The sequence below is a fragment of the Amblyomma mixtum genome, chromosome 7, assembly GCF_055824585.1.
Source record: "Amblyomma mixtum isolate Tamu chromosome 7, ASM5582458v1, whole genome shotgun sequence".
Classification (NCBI taxonomy): Eukaryota; Metazoa; Arthropoda; class Arachnida; order Ixodida; family Ixodidae; genus Amblyomma; species Amblyomma mixtum.
This window is the reverse complement of record NC_143018.1, coordinates 21,535,989-21,549,263: the sequence shown is the minus strand read 5'-3', so window position 1 is coordinate 21,549,263 and position 13,275 is coordinate 21,535,989. Positions and strand designations below refer to the sequence as shown.

The following is a 13,275-nucleotide window of genomic DNA, read 5'->3' as shown; positions in this document are numbered from 1 at the left end:
TACAACACCTTAAGATTTGACTACCAATTTGCCGCTACATTTCGACGCCCCTTCCAGAGAAACAAAGATAAAAATGTTGACAAAGAGGATATATTAAACTGACGACAAAACTAAGATAAAATGCCATTGTCGAAATGCTCGACAATGGGTTCTATTTTTGTTGAGCTGCCCATGAAACCAGACGGCATGCTTCAATGGGATCGACGGTGCTCTATAGAACTTGATCCTCTGGGCAGCAATATGTGTCATTTCCACATATATAACCCACAAAGTCTAGAACATGCTTTAACGAAATACATCAATGCGGCTATGTAGGCTGCTAACATTGCTGCTTAGGCTACGTGTCTTTGCGAGCATGCCCTCATGAACACGCGGGAATAAAATGTGTCTCCCTCTGGTCAATGTCTAGAGATAAGTGCGTATTTATGTGCTTGTTAACAGTGCGAAATTGGAGAAATGAAAGGGCAGGATGTCAAGGAGGCAGAACGGGATGCTGTGAAAAATTTTGACTACTATAAGTTAAAATATACAGAACAGAGGTCTTCATAAGTGCATCAGAGCTCACTATAGAATCATGGAATCGGGTTGTTCCGATTGAAAGTGTCAAAAGACGTTAATGAGACACTCGCATTAAAATTAAAATCAAAACTGGAGAGAAGAAAAGCATTTTATAAGAAAGTTCGATTATAAAAGCTGGTATACCCTTCATTTGCTTGTGCACTGCCGCCACCTCAATGAGCTTTCTGAGCTTAATTCAAACACGTAAGCTATTGCTCTTGAGCTTCAGTGAAGGCGCTGCTTCTTGATATACAATGTGTGCGTGCAATGTGTATGTGTGTGGGTCAAATAACAAAGCTGCTTGATATAAACGCTATGTCCTTGTAATTCACCCGTGTGTGCATCACATTTCACGCATTTAGGTACTGTAGATCACCAACTTGCGTAAACCGGCACCTTTCCAAGTTGCACTTCTTCTTGGCTTACTTAGTTTGGTAGGTACGTTGTTCAGCGCTGCCTGTAACTTTTGCTATTTTGCTGGTTATTCACTGCAACTGGCCTAACTTGCTACGTGAGTCTCTTCCCCGTTTATTGCATGCAATAAAAATAACGTTGGAGCAATATAACCTCTCAAAATCATTAATCTACCAGAGATGTCAGTCCTTGTTAACAACTGTACCCTTGTCTGTACAGCATGCCGATGTCTATCTCGTCTCTTAAAAATATATTTGCCACTTCTTTGAACGTTCTGTTCTTTTGGTTCAACTTATGCGCTCTAACTTCATTATGGTAACCTTACATGAAGTTGTTCACGAACCAGATAATCTGACATGTTTCTCCCCTGCTTAACAACCTCGGCTAACCCTAACCCCCTTCCTTCCTGCATTACTAACAACCCTACCTGGTGGTGGCGCCCTTCCAAACGACTCCACGACAAACAACCCAAGGGAGGCACAATGTGCGTGAGGAGTGCCCTGGAGCGACCCGGCGAATTTGCCGGCATGGTGCTGAACGGCCCAGCTGTACGGATCGACCCCGTACAGGGCACCTGGACCAAGGTAACGAAACCAGCTCGCTGAATTTTTCGCTTTCCCATCTCTCTCCACAGGGGGGCTTGCTAGTCGCCATGGCGGCCGAACGGAGGCCCAAAGACATCGCGGGGCTCATTATGATGGCCCCGCTCTTAGCCGTGGACAAGGAACAGGGCACCTGGCTTAAGGTGCGTCAGCATGCCCCTGCTGGTCAGAGCTCTTATCACACCAGTTATGAAATTCCTATTCAAAATCCCAACTAGTCCCACAGCTAGTTTTTTGGAGATTGGTAGGTGTAACTGTAGAGGTTAGCAGATTGTAGCTCCACATATGAGCGACTTTGTTAACTGATGGTGGCGCAGTGCAGGTTCTCTATTTCATGCTTTGAACAGCGCTGGGCAGTTCACCTGAGTGACGAACGTGGCGCGACAGTCTGCTAATGTACTTCTGAATCGATCAAAGTTCAGAAGTTTGCTGCGTAGAGGCTATGGGGAGTTTCACAACAGGTGTGATCAAAGAGCTCTGTTTGCTGATGGTGGTGGTTGGTTGGTTGTGGTGGAGGCCGAAAACTGCTGCAGTGAACACTGTTCAGTCATTTGCAGTGGCTTACTGCAGGTCGACCGAGCATCGCATGAGTTTTTTATTACTATTATTATTTTGATTTGTTTATTTTTTATTCAGTTTCTTGATTTTTGCCAGCGCGCAGCATCTTCGTTGAGTCGCCTCACGTTACCGCTAATTAGCCAGACGATGCAGTTTTAACTCCTACGTTAACGCAGTTGTTTTGAAGGCAAACAGTTCCGGAGGCGGTAAAAAGTATGACGCAGGTTTACCCGAGCATGACATAGGTAAAGATGGTGCCTTTGTAGGTGGCTTTGTAGTAAAGCGTGCAGTTTTTGCCTGAATCTTTGCGCTGTCCGGCTGGAGAGAACGACAGCAGTTGAGGCTAACACGCCTGGTCGAAACACCTTTGGAAGATGACAGAACAAATACCGGAGCATTAGCGCATTTGCCCCAGAAGACATAGTCCATGTATGCCTACTGCTGATGTTATTTGAAGTATAGTTATCACTATAGGACTAGGGACCCCTGTTTCACATTTGTAGAGTCCTTTATCTCTCATGACAGCATAAAATTCTAGTCTTTCCAATGGAACCTAATTGCTTTGATGATGAATATAGAAATGTGTTCATCCGTGGCAGATCGCTGCAGCGCAGCCCTCAGTATCTCTAGGCGCTATGTATAAGGAAAATGACGGCGGCCGCAGGAGGAAGCGTCGTGCATATATGCACCGATGTCGATGGGCTGCGTTCATTTTCCGAGAAATGAAGAGCCAAATACAGCGTGTCCGTGAGTGTGTCCACAGAGACATCCATCACAAGCATTACCCCTCACTGTAATGGTTCCAGCGTGGCCTCAAAGCCGTAAATTGCGCATAAATACATGCAAACGTGTGTAATTGACGATAAGGGAAGCATTCGTGAAGAGGCCACTTGATAGTCGGACGCGGTGGCCGCTCTGGGGAGTCATGAATAATGCAATGAACCGAGCGCTTTTTCCAGGAACCCAAGTCTTGTTTTTGAAGCGCATGATACGACAGGTGTAATTAGCAAGCGCACAGTGAGCATGTGGACTAACGCGGTATCAGTGCTAACCAGTGCGAGCCTTTATTCCTTGTGACTCTGACGCAAGATGGAAAGCTTCAATGTTTCATGTTTGTTATCGCGCTAACCCTGATTAGCCAGTATGTCGAATGTCAGAAGCCACAGTAAGTATAGCTGTTAGTGAGACATAAAAGTGCGCTTTCTACTGGTGAATGAACAGGATTTTGCAACATTCTTCCTGACTACTTGACTTTAGGTCACTGTTGGGCTGTATGCAGAAGATCAGAAACCTGAGAAGCATTTTCACCTTTCGTGCGTATCACTACGTCGTCCACTCATCTGTCTATAGATCGCTCGGACGACGCGCTCTGTCGTGCATTTACGACCAGCGGTGCTTTGTGCCAGGCTCGACAGAGCTGTCAAAGACATGAAGAGTTAAACACTATCTATCGGAATGCTCAAGCATGACAAAGGCAGGCTTCGAGCCCTAGGCCATTCGTAAATGACGCAGATGTTATTCCCGGACACAGTTATAGTTAATCACAACTCTGCTAATTACAACTCTTTCTTGTTTATGAGCCAACTATTCTTGTATTCTTGCATGACGTGCATGTCGCATGATACTGCATTTGACCCACGAGCAACTTTTCAGTGGAACCTCTCTCTACGGTCGTCTGCTGTGTGTACACTGTCGGCTTTTGCTTACACGTCTGCTTCTCGCCCCGCCCCGCCGAATGCAGATGACCCTGGCTCGCATCTTGGGTCGGGTAGTGCCCAACCTTCCCATCGGCGACCTGGACCTGTCGCTGGTCTCCAGGGACCCAGACACGGTGGCCTGGATGGCCAACGACCCGCTCCGGTACCACGGCAGCGTACGCATGGGATGGGCTGCCGCCATGCTCAACGCTCTCGAGGTGGGAATTCGCTCCCCCTGTTTTAGCCGTTACTCGTAGCGCGCTGGACCGTTGCTTCTCGTAGAAAGCCTCCTTGTGTTTGTTTATTGTTTACTATTGGTTGTCGTTGTTGAATGGGTATTATTTTGTGCAGAACGTATTTGAACGAAAACTTTAAGCAACCTGGACGAGAGAAAAGAAGGCAACCAACACCATCGGGGGTGGGGTAACGTTAGCGCCAGTGTTCTTTTTGTTACAGAAGTTTCTCTTTAAAACTGCATTAGGACACAGTTTCTTTAGGAGGATTACAAAAGCACGGAGGCACTCTTTGGTCTCCACGCTGGCGGCAGGCGTGTGTTTCTCGACCACGGGAGCGAGTTTAAAGCATCTGTTAGCTCGTTTGTTCGTTATAACGGACTGGTTAGGCGGTAGTTTCTCGTTTTAAAAATTTAAGCGATATTTTGATGGCAGTTGCATCCTTGTTCGTAATAAGCGAGCGTTCGTTAGAACTGAGGCCGTTATAAGTGGACTGGACTCTAGATTCGCGGCTGGATGAATATAACAACCAGTGGCTATAGTTACCAGTTTGTGTCATCTTCTTCTCTCGTTTGTACTGCTGATTGTGCTCGTTATTCACTGCCTCTCAGTGCGCCATGATCACATGCGCAGCGTGTATCGCTTGAGATCGCCGGCCTGTTTTGCTGCTGCAATGTGCTGAAATGCACCGAACAATTAAACAACCAGAGACCTTGTGCTTTAATCGTTTAGTTTGCCGGGCCAGAACTATGGCGGAGTGAACAACAGCAGAGGGTTCGGAAGCAAGCCAGCGATGAAATGCTTTTTCCAAGAATCGCGCAACAAAACACGACAAAGACGTGACCCAAACAGACTGGGCAAGGCGCCATTCCGTCTGTTTTGTTCACGCCTATGTATGCGCGTTTTCTTTCCGAGGTTCCTAAAATTCATTCGTGAAGCAGCTAGTTTTTCTGCCCTGACGATGAAGGTGTTCGCATACTCAGGGCCCCGGTTGGGTGCTGTACACCCTTTCGATGCAGCGATGCGACCAGGGAGAATTTCTAGACGTTCAGTTTAGTGCTGCAAATCCTGTGAAGAGTAGCAAGACAGTGCGAGGTAGTTACTATTACAGCGTGACCGATGAGACTTGTGTTGTACAAGCTAGAAGCATTGAACAAATGATCGAGGACAGCAAATCAAGGGGTCCCACCTATTAACCCATGTTTCATTTCGTACGATATAGCGTCTGTTTGTGTGCCAACCTCTCTGTTACCAAGTCGTGTGCCCACATATGTTGAGCCATCAGTTTTGCAAAGAACTGTATGCTGACGCTCAGCACAAGCGTGCGAACCCCATCAGCAAATGTCTCGCCGCGCCTAGCGTATGCAAAAACCTAAGATCCCTGCAAAGATACCAAGGAATACAGCTAAACGGCAAATGGAAAGCAAGAAGACTTTCTAGAAAGAGTTGTTTCCCTTTGGATGAAGTCTGAACGGATTTCAGCGCATCAGAGAAGTAATAATGACAGCATTGCTATTATTCAGTTTTCACTGCCGTTACAAAAGTTTTAGACAGTCTGTAGAGTATCTATAGACTTCTGTCTATGAGGTCTATAAACTGTCTATAGACAAATCCTAGAGAACAGTCTATAGGCAATACAAAATGCCATAGACAGTCTATAGACAATCTATAGATTTATGGCAATACACTTTTAGTAGATTTTTGTCTATAGACTCATCATCAGCCTTACAACGCCCCCTGCAGGGCGTAGTCAATAAGAAGTCGATAAGAGTCAATAAGAAGTCTATAGACCATTTTTATATGAGCGGAATGCTACGTGTCTGAAAAGGGCATGAAAGGTGGTGCAGGCTTCGAAACGAAATAAAAAGGCTCGCTGAATTACTCCACCACATGGCCGGCAGTTCATCGCCATAATCGACAGGAAGTTTTTGTTTACGTCGAATTGCGAGCTTTAGTGAAAGCATGACGTCAGACTATTACGATCCTCCGAATGTTGCTTTCTCCCGGCGGTTCAAGGAAAACGAGCATTAAGCGAGCGAATTTTGAGAAGCAATCCCCCCTTTCTCCTCTCGCTAATGGTGGTTCGCCACGGCCCAATACACCGTTATTGAGCGGCTCCAGCATCGCCATTATTTTAGGCGAAAAGAAGAAGTGAGTGAACTTACAGGGTTAACTTGATGCGTAGGCATGCCCGGGTAACCTTGAAAGTGTCGCCGTAAGCCCTCGCTGGAGATTTTTTGTTCTTTGCTTCATGTAACAAACACACCCAGTCGTGCGCACAATGATTTCAGTCCCAAAGCTTTTTCTCATGTTGACCATCTGTTATATCTGTTTTCTCATGTTGACCCTCTGTTATATCTGTTGTATGTACTGTTCAGATTTTGGCACCCGTAGCTATCCCCCCCCCCCCCCCCCCCCCCACGCACACACTGACGCGCACGCATCCATCATTAGTGGCAATCACATGAGAATGAACCGTTGGCTCCGAGCCACAATGCCCTTAGGGCTGCCTAGCAAGCAGAAAATACGCCAAAGGAGGTGCGGGGGAGGAAGGGGGGGGGGGGGGGGGGGGGGCGTATACGAGCCTGGAATACAAGCCGGTTGCACAGGTTTCTGCTGATTAATGGTTCGACGAAAAATTAAGTGTATTCTTAGTTATTCATCGCTAATACAAAGATTTAATTTTTGGTAGTTTATGGCGTTGCTAGCAGGTTCGCAGTAAACTGCTGCTGCTTTGTGGTGCATTGATACTGCTATGTGTGTGCTTCCGTTCATAGATCAATCTGTGCTGAGTTAAACGTCACTCAGTCCGTCCTCATAATGAATGGGTGTGGTGTGAGACTCTCGGACATGTGGTACAAAATTAGCGCTCAACAGTAATGCCATAGCTATCATAGTGTGCAGGACGAAGAAAAAAATTATACCAAGCATACCCGCGTCCTCGGATACGTTGCCCAATACCTAATTGTACCTTTCCTCTGACGTAAGACGCGTGGCTTGTACTGAGGAGAGAAGTGAGTGAATCGGCCAATTAGGAGGTGTGGTCTAGAACGCGGACCCCAGCTATAGTTGTGCTCTCAATGTCTTGCCGAAGGATGCTATTTTGGGAAGGGTCAAGGCTGTATGGTCATGAAGGGTGAACACACAACCGTCATTGTTATCTTCAAAACCTCGCGGTTGGGTAATTGCAAATGCTAGGATACCTGTTTTGCCCACTTGAGTGTTACATGCACGTAGTTATTTTTAGATTCCTTTCCGACTACTTTTTCACTCCACTGCAGGACAGATGTTGCGATAGGAAGGGAATGCTTTCAGCTATCATCTTCCTTTCGCAGTATTACCCACCAATCAGTTTTACGTACTTTGGCCCGACTCTGACCGAGAGATTTTCAACGTCAGAGGTTCCATTAGTAAGCAGTTGAGGGTGATAAGAAGTTTCTTTTCCTTCATATTTTGCAGGACCTTCAGGCCAAGATCGAGCTAGTCGACATTCCGTTCCTCATACAACACGGCTCTGCAGACAAGCTCTGCGACCTTGCTGGTTCCGAAGAGTTCTACAAGAAGGCACCCAGCAAAGACAAAAGCATGAAGGTACACTCTCGAATGAAGGAGTTTATTCGCTTCTATTCGGTGATGGTGCCACTTGATGTCGCTGCTCTCGGCTTAGTATTTAATGATTAAGTCATGGGTGAAATGGAGCCTAGTAGCATGTGCGTGAAGCCAGCAAAGACGAGACATATATATCTGAAGGGTGGTTCAGTGGTTCTGATCGGTCGTACGTTTTCCAGCTTAATGCAACCACTTATTAATGCTAGGTCTTAACGTTGCGCGATGGCCTTACTTTGAAGGTTTTATACTGTGCTTCAGTGGACTTGAATATCTCAAAGTTTTTAAAACACGTCAGAATTGAGGCACACCACAAGCAGTCTAGCCGGATACGAAGAAACGCAACTGTATAAACTACAGGCCCCAAGGCAGTCTGTGCTAAAAGCCAGAAAGGTTGTTAGTGGCAGCATTACTCTGGAGAAAGTCTTGTAAAGATTTTTCAACACTGTGAAGCCAGTCGTGATAACGGTGCAAAAGTCTCTAACTGCTGCCGTGTACGTTTAAGTAAAGCTTAAGCTATTTTGAGAGAAAGTAAATTGAGGGCTACAAGCTGACCATTACTCATCCGTTTCCCAAAGGTAAGAACAGCTTGCTGTTGTTCGAAAAATTAAAGATGGAAATTCCGGCTGTTAATAAGAAACGCTGAACATTCCATGCACGGCAAGTACCAAAGGCAGAAAATGTATCATGAAAGCAGAAAGGAAAGACTGAACACACTACGACTACCAAGCAAAATTTTCGTTACGAAAATTCGCTATAAATCCACCCAGCAACATTTGTACGTGTAAACAATCTGATATAGCTGTAAATGTTGACGCCCAAACTAAAGAATAATCAGGATAAGCCATTTTTGAACTAAACAAGCAAACTGACACGTGCCTGACGCATATACTCATTTTCTATACGATTCCGCCACAAGCCTGGCCTCACCGATTTTTTCACCGAAGCCCACTCTTTGTGTCTTAAGAGAGAGTCTGTGCTAGAGTTTCGATAGTTAGTCAAGGAAAACTTGCTGTTGGGGTAGTTAGCGCTGACGACACGGACGGGTAGGGGGCGCCTGTCTCCTCGAGTATTTTCTGCGTGTCTTTTGTTTTATGTTATTGTGTCTCTTCGTCACTAATCTTCATTCAATCGTCTGCACTGCCATTCTAATGACCCTGCTGTCTGTTGCAGGTATACAAGGAGTGCTATCACAGCCTGCTGACGGAGCCTGGGGAGATGGGACAACAGGTGCTGAAGGATATCGCCGACTGGTACACGGCTAGGTTTCCGTCGTGAAGCTATAATCGACGAAAATGGGTGATAACTACTATTTACAGAAGGGGGAAGAGGAAATGTTCATAGGCGTGCGATGTTACAATAGTGCTTTTCAAAGTAGGAGTCACATCTTCGACAGGTATTTTTCCCTGAGCTCGTATGGCACACCTGTAACGCCCGGTTGAAGAAAACGAAATATTTTGACCACGACACGTGCAACAGCTTGTGGTTGCTGGAAAGCCTGTTAGAGAAGAGCCTAATTTTCGTTGATAAGATGGCAGCTAGAAAAGCCCGTTGCCACGGGCTGAGCGCAGTATGCAAGAACCGTCCCTTCATCATAGCAATATAATGTTTCGATGCCTTTAAAGTTATCTGGCTTGACCTGTCAGGTGTGGTGTATTGTGACAACCCATGCTTCAGTGAATGCAATTTGTATGCATAGTTACCCCACGGTTGATAGGATGTGCGCGATTAATGTTTGAAAACCTTACGGTCGACTAATCTATTGCTTCGACAGATGCGAAGTTCTCACGACTCGAGCAAAAAGCAATCAAACAAGGATAAACACAATGCAACTAGGGCTGTTTATTGAATCATGCTGGCGTCAGCTTAAAAGCCTTAGTTCAAAAAGCTCAGTTGTAATGGCCACATGTTAGTAACTACATGTATGAGAGAGTTCTGTTCGACAGCACAGTGGGCGGCACCTAGGAGACGGTGGCAAGGAATTTTTTGAATTATTTTGTTTTGGTGCATATCTTGATCGGTAATGAGTCTTTGCATGTTTCCACGTTCGATTCTCTGCCTAGAATAATAAATAGGCATGCAATTTTTGCACTCTGTGCAGAAAGCAACGGATGCAAATAAAGTGTACATAATTCTTGAACTTGTGGACGTTCCTTCAGCGAATGACATTATATGCGATTGGCATGTGGTACAGTTCTTCGTGGCTTACCCATACAGCACAGGTAATCAGCCCAGTTTTGGAAATAGACAGGTTCACTTTGGTCTTGTGTAGAGCCAGCCTTTGCCAATACATTTCCAATATTGGGCCAATTAGCTGTGCTACTTGGGTAGTTGCATCATGGCAAAAGGTAAGGCGACAAGAACTCGGGAAGACCACTGCTAAAATTGCTGCATTGATGATTCCCAATTTAAATACTCTGAAGTCTGCGGTTAAGTATTTTAAAGCGAGTGATTTGTTTCGGATAATAGGCAAGAAAGGACTAGTCGTCACTGCCTAATAGCATGCAAGAAATTCCGGCTAACATTGACAGCAATATAGCATTTTTTTGGTGCTTGATTTGTATTTGCACAGAGAAGCCGAGCTGGAAGGCACCGTACTGCGCCTGCCATATTCAGCATTGGGTGGGTAGTGTTAAAAAATTGGCAGTGGCTTAGCTCGGCTATGCCAGAATATAAGAAGCGAAAGCATGCGATACAGCTGGCGAAGCGAGCGGAGGAGAGCGCAACGACGAGACAAGTGGTGTGACGTCATACCAAACGGCGGCGGCGGCTCCGCGGCGAGGCGCGCGGTGTGACGTCATGCCAGATGGCGCGGCGAGCGCATGGCGTCGCCCAGCTGCGGCGGTTGCTAGGCAACGGCTCAAGGTCGGTCTGTGTGCCTCCTCGGAGCACCGCCGCGGCGAAATGGCAAGTTCGTGGCCAATGCAGCTTCCGCTACAAAAACATGCCGGTGCTGGCAAAGCGTCGAAGTACGAAGAGATTTCTACAAAACGGATGCCACGTGCTCGGACTCAAGGATGGGTGCCTAAATCTCTGAGAAAGCCCTTGGAGTAAGGACGATCATGTTTTAAAACAGGCAGCGACGAAGAGAACTCACCGACAACACCACCACCACACGCGAATCACTGAATCTTACGGGCTACACTGACACAGCTGTTACTGCTTGAATGGGATTTTCGATTGCGTAGCGAACACCCCCTCAATCTCGGTGAGAAGTAAGACAATTCCTCTTTTGGGAACCAGTATTCAAGGAACACTCACACCTTTCCTCATTTATTGCCAACTCGCGCTGTTTCCGTCTCTTCCATGACTTCTTCAGTCATTTGACTAATGCTCTTGAAAGCAATTTACGTCTTGGGAACTCGTAGCAGGTATTGGTGCACCTGTGGCAGTGGCAGTTAGTATGCCCCGCTTCCCTACTTTGCAGGTCTTAATCACGCCCACTTAAGAGGGCAGACTACCGCCGGAGACAAGCATAAAAGTACTGGCATGTTATTGTAAATCGTTCCCTATGACGAGGTTAGGAAGGGCAGAACTCAATGTTTTGGCAGAAATTTGTGTTTTAAATCGGCAATGAAATTAAGGTCGAAGCCGATGGTTGCGCTGTGCTGTGTCAAAATTTCGCATCGCATCTGAATGGAGTTGGTTTCGCCGAACTATACTATGTGAATATGACTAGTGCAATACATAGCGTTACTTTTTCCAGAAGAAGCTTCAGGCTTCTTTATTACTTCCTTTCATGAAACTTGTGCTCGCTTTTTGCATGGTTTAACCCTGCTTCTTCATCATCTCTTCAGAGCTTTTGAAAAGGAGATTGCCACTGTGCTGCTTTGGCACTGCCATCGGCAGCGCTGCCACCGGCAAAAGCAACTGCTGACATCTGCTGATATCGCCAGTGTTATTTTACTGAAAGCATTTTTGAAGCCATGTTAGTGCTGTCACCTATCGTTTTAAGAAAACGTATGCATTTCGTATAATCCGCGTTAGTCGAATTTCGATGGAGGCGAAATTCTAGAGGCCCGTGTGCTCTGCGATGTCAGTGCACGTTAAAGAACCCCAGGTGGTCGCAATTTCCGGAACCCTTCACTACGGCGTCTCTCATAGCCTCAGTCGCTTTGGGACGTTACACCCCTTATAAACTATAAGCATTTCGGTTAATGTAGCACCGATTAGTGCCACTGCACGACCCATAGGCGGCGCCTATGTCGTGTTGTGCCCGATACCAGGGTTTGCAGACGCCTGCAGGCGCCTACTACCGAGAGAAAGCGAGAGCCTCTTATGAGAAAGTTTAAAATTGTTCAGCCGCATTTCTCACTCGTTTATTTGACAAACGAGCTTGCGATTTCCGCAAAAAATAAAGTATAGGCAATTTAAGTCAAGATAGTCTTTTTAAAATTTTGTTTAAATTTCTTCCTGTTTAACCAATATAGTGCTTTTCTCAGTTCTATAGTGCCTTCGCCTTCTCGAGCGCTTTTATGCGAAGCATACTACTTTAGCTACGCCTTCAGCCCTTCACCGTGGTTATGCGCCTCCAAATCACGTGATACATGACGTCACACCACGTGACACGATGACGTCACGACAGTAGAGAAAAGGGGGCCCACCTCGCGCCGTTGCTGTGGTTGTGCGCCTCCAAATCACGTGATACATGACGTCACACCACGTGACACGATGACGTCACGACAGTGGAGAAACGGGGGCTTACCTCGCGCCGTCGCTGTGGTTGTGCGCCTCCAAATTACGCGACACGATGATGCCACACCACGTGACACGATGACGTCACGACAGATCGCCGTCACGCGCTGGGAGAGGGAGAACCATGCCATCGCACAGACGCCGGAATGTCCTCGAGCGGCATTCCCGCGCATTTCCTACGCGCGTTCACACTCGGTGTAGGTGAAACGCTCGCTCCACCGGGCAGGCGGACACGGCTTCCGTGGCAATCCAGGCGCTCACCCAACGCGCGTCTCGGGGTTAGTCGGCGTTCCGCTGTAGCCATGCCGTTGTCTTCCCCCACGACGAAGGCTTCTAGTGGTTGTATTAAAATGACCAAGTGTTCAACCAAGGAAAGCCATGTATTACCAAGCCTAGCCATCAATATGCTTCGCATCTGACTAGGCTTAACCTTAGCTAAGCCTCAGTCATTTTTTAATCCCGATAACATCAAGATGTCTAAACCAAATCCTGGCGCTATGGCGTTATTACATGGCGCCTGCATTCTGCAATCTCCGAGCAGCCACGTGATTAACATACAGACATGACTTGAACTCCAAGTCTCCTTGCCAATACCACGCCTCCGACATGAGACACTTGAACGAAGCATTTCAGTGTTCCTGAAAGGTGAGCCACACTTCAGCAGCTCACCGGAGTTCGGAATATACGTACTGGTCAATATTGTTCATATTTCTGCTGTCAAGTAGCGGTAGTTCTAGCTTCTTACTTCAAGAAATAATCGTCGTTTTGTTGCGGGTAATGGCGTTTGTCGTACTGGTCATCGCTTCTCCAACAAGTATCTATTTCGTTTCTATCTAGAAATAGCCACTTTTCTCCATGACAGTGCAGCGAGGATGGTTTCAACAATGCCACTGCAAGAGAAGCTTGCTGGTG

General features: G+C 46.5%; 1 protein-coding gene across 3 annotated transcripts in view; it reads left to right on the top strand.

Moving 5' to 3' along the window:
• The window catches only part of LOC149335213 (monoglyceride lipase-like), a 54,417-nt gene extending 44,609 nt beyond the window's left edge, over positions 1-9,808 (top strand). Inside the window, exons 4-7 of one of the 3 annotated variants that reach the window (XM_089551889.1) lie at positions 1,607-1,717; positions 3,874-4,047; positions 7,522-7,653; positions 8,842-9,808. In XM_089551889.1, coding sequence (XP_089408015.1) covers positions 1,607-1,717; positions 3,874-4,047; positions 7,522-7,653; positions 8,842-8,946 — 522 coding nt within the window. In that variant the 3' untranslated portion in view covers positions 8,947-9,808. Of the gene's footprint in view, positions 1-1,445; positions 1,557-1,606; positions 1,718-3,873; positions 4,048-7,521; positions 7,654-8,841 lie in introns of all 3 variants that reach the window. The other 2 variants (XM_089551890.1, XM_089551891.1) reach the window with 2 other exon arrangements.
• The last annotated feature ends 3,467 nt before the right edge of the window (positions 9,809-13,275 follow it).